This window comes from Etheostoma spectabile, chromosome 6, assembly GCF_008692095.1.
Source record: "Etheostoma spectabile isolate EspeVRDwgs_2016 chromosome 6, UIUC_Espe_1.0, whole genome shotgun sequence".
Classification (NCBI taxonomy): Eukaryota; Metazoa; Chordata; class Actinopteri; order Perciformes; family Percidae; genus Etheostoma; species Etheostoma spectabile.
In genome coordinates, this window is record NC_045738.1 from 8,037,885 (window position 1) to 8,040,656 (window position 2,772).

Genomic DNA, 2,772 nt, shown 5'->3' on the forward strand with positions numbered 1-2,772 from the left:
CAGCAGGATAACGGATGACGTTAGCGGATAACGTTTTCTGTAGCTGCGTTGTTGCCTTGTTAAACTGTTGTGAAATAACTATAACGTAGGTTTTAACAGCCCTTGGCTTGGTAATGCAAGCAGTTAGCATTAGCATTGCCACTAGCAGCTAATAATTCATTGCTTTGTCATTCAATTTCTTTTCACCCTGCAGCGATGTCGAATAGTTGTTGTATCAATTCATAATATCTTTCATTAGTTAGATAACGTTTAAGCCTAATTACCTTGATAGACAGTCGAGTATTGGTATTCCGTATTGATTATATATGTTGGTAGCAATTTCATTATCAACAGCAGCGTCTCTCTGTCATTCGTTTATTTACAACAGAATTGTAAAAAATCATACATTTGACGTGACTGCCCATTGGTTGAAATCCAGAGAGCACCACATACGTCTAGAGGTACGGCTTCAACGCGTTACCTCAATGGACAACAGGCTTGCCAATCATATTGAGCACCCGCCCACAAACAGGGAGCCGTTTGATTCATTTAAAGTTTGCCTAAAGGAATTGGCGCCTCGGAGGAAGAAAATACAAATTGGATTTTAAGGTCACTTCGGTGTTAAAGCATAAGTTTAAAACGTGATGTCTAACAATATTGACTGTATATATGTCCTATTTTCCTTTAGTGTAATAAAGAGTATTTCAGTAGTACTAACTGTTACTGTTTTGTCCACTACCTCTCTCCGTAGAAGCCACACAGTCACTGCTTAGAGCATGCGCGCTGCACTCCTAGCTCAACGTCCCTTGCTTTTCACGCGTGTAGATTCACACTTTGGGAAAGTCCGTTTAGTAGACTAATTGTGAACATATAAACTGTATTTTTCACCACTATGGGAGGACAGGCAAAGGGAAAAAAGAAAAGCAAGCCGAAAAGGAAGGAGAACCGCCCAAACAGTAATTTTGTTCAGTGGTTCAACACATTTGCTAGTTAACTACAGCATGTAATGTCAACCTCTCAGACAGCTGTTAGTCGAAATAAACCTAATGTGCTTTGATTTATATAAACTCTTTAGACTATTAGACTAAATGAGACTAAACTAACGTTAACTCTCCACTTATTTAATCACAGCAGATGCAGGTTTTGTTGGATTGTCACCTCAAGAAAGGATGAAACTAAGAGCACGTGAAAAAGCCAAGAAGAAGACAGCTGAGAAGTACTCTGTGCAACAGCTACTAGAAAAGGTGATATTGACAAGATATCTACAACATCACACGACCTAGATTGTTACTGCCTTTCGAAATGTATATTTTTGTTCCGATCATCTGCTGCATGTTTATTACATTGTGTGACCATCTGTTGTACAGACAGAGGAGTGCATGGACAGTTTTGACTTTGAGATGGCTGGCCTTTTCTGTCAACGAGCCCTGGATATGGACCCCACTAACCTGCTAGCCCTAGACATGCAGGGACACATCTGCTCTGAACTAGGAGACACACAGAAAGCTAAAGGAATATCCTTTGTGCAGGTTTTGTCTTTCTTGTTGTGTGTAACTCAGTCATTTTATATAAGCACTGTTATATTTCCATGTTGATTGAATCCCGTGAGCCTCCTTGACCAATTATCTCTAAGCTTTTCTGTGTGCAGTGGAACTGAGCCCAGATGTAGGCCACAGTAAGTACATGTATCTGGGACAAATCCATTCAGGCCAGGAGGCTGTGGACTACTACACTAAAGGAATACAAGTCCTTTTGTCGGCATTGGACAAACAAGTGCAGACCACAGTGAGTGCACTCCCATACACACTCACATTCCCTCTATGGTTACTCTACATAAATTTACATGTTTGGGTAATTATATTCATTTTCACAAGAGGGTGCTGTTGAACAATATATTAAATACTTTATCTATCTATCTATCTATCTATGCAGGCATACCGTGGGGCTCGAAAGTTTGGGCACCCCAGGTAAAAATTTGTATTAATGTGCATAAAGAAGCCAAGAAAAGATGGAAAATCTCCAAAAGGCATCAAATGACAGATTAGATATTTGTAAAATATATCACAAAAAGTTAGATTTTATTTCCATTATTTACACATTCGAAATAACAGAAAACAAAAAAGTAGTCTCTGCAAAAGTTTGGGCACCCTGCAGCGTTAATACCTTGTACTGCCCCCTTTTGCAAGTATCACAGATTGGAAAAGCTTGTAGCCAGCCAAGAGTCTTTCAATTCTTGTTTGAGGTGTCTTCGCCCATTCTTCCTTACAAAAGTCTTCCAGTTATTTGAGATTTCTTTCTGTCACGCACTGCTCTTTTAAGGGCTTTCCATAGATTTTGTTGAGGTCAAGAGATTGTGAAGGCCATGGGAAAACCTTCAGTTTACACCTCTTGATGTAATCCACCGTGGATTTGGAGGTGTGGATAGGATCATTATCCATTTGTGGAAGCCATCCTCTCTTTAACTTCTGCTTTTTCACAGATGGTAACAAGTTAGCGTCCAAAATTTTTTGAATCAATTTTTTCTTCTATTCCTGAAATGCTCCCTGTGCCACTGGCTGCAATACAACCCCAAAGCATGATTGATCCACCCCCATGTTTAACAGTTGGACAGAGGTTCTTTTCCTTAAATTCTGTGCCCTTTCTTCTGCAAACGTACCTTTGCTCATTCCGGCCAAAAGTTCTATTTTAACCTGATTGGTCCACAGAACTTGTTTCCATAATGCATCAGGCTTTTCTATACACTCACCTAAAGGATTATTAGGAACACCATACTAATACTGTGTTTGACCCCCT

The 2,772-nt window shown here is 39.7% G+C and overlaps 2 protein-coding genes across 3 annotated transcripts in view; one reads left to right on the top strand and one right to left on the bottom strand.

Annotated features, from left to right (window-relative positions):
• The window catches only part of mindy3 (MINDY lysine 48 deubiquitinase 3), a 20,930-nt gene extending 20,457 nt beyond the window's left edge, over positions 1 to 473 (bottom strand). The window contains exon 1 of the mRNA XM_032519445.1: positions 264 to 473. The gene's annotated coding sequence lies outside the window, so the exon portion shown is untranslated. The remainder of the gene's footprint in view (positions 1 to 263) is intronic.
• A 272-nt stretch (positions 474 to 745) lies between these two features.
• Positions 746 to 2,772, top strand: part of si:dkey-12j5.1 (probable assembly chaperone of rpl4) — a 37,599-nt gene continuing 35,572 nt past the window's right edge. For both annotated transcript variants that reach the window (XM_032519446.1, XM_032519447.1), the window contains exons 1-4: positions 746 to 935; positions 1,111 to 1,223; positions 1,347 to 1,493; positions 1,612 to 1,764. In XM_032519446.1, coding sequence (XP_032375337.1) covers positions 872 to 935; positions 1,111 to 1,223; positions 1,347 to 1,493; positions 1,612 to 1,764 — 477 coding nt within the window. In that variant the 5' untranslated portion in view covers positions 746 to 871. The remainder of the gene's footprint in view (positions 936 to 1,110; positions 1,224 to 1,346; positions 1,494 to 1,611; positions 1,765 to 2,772) is intronic.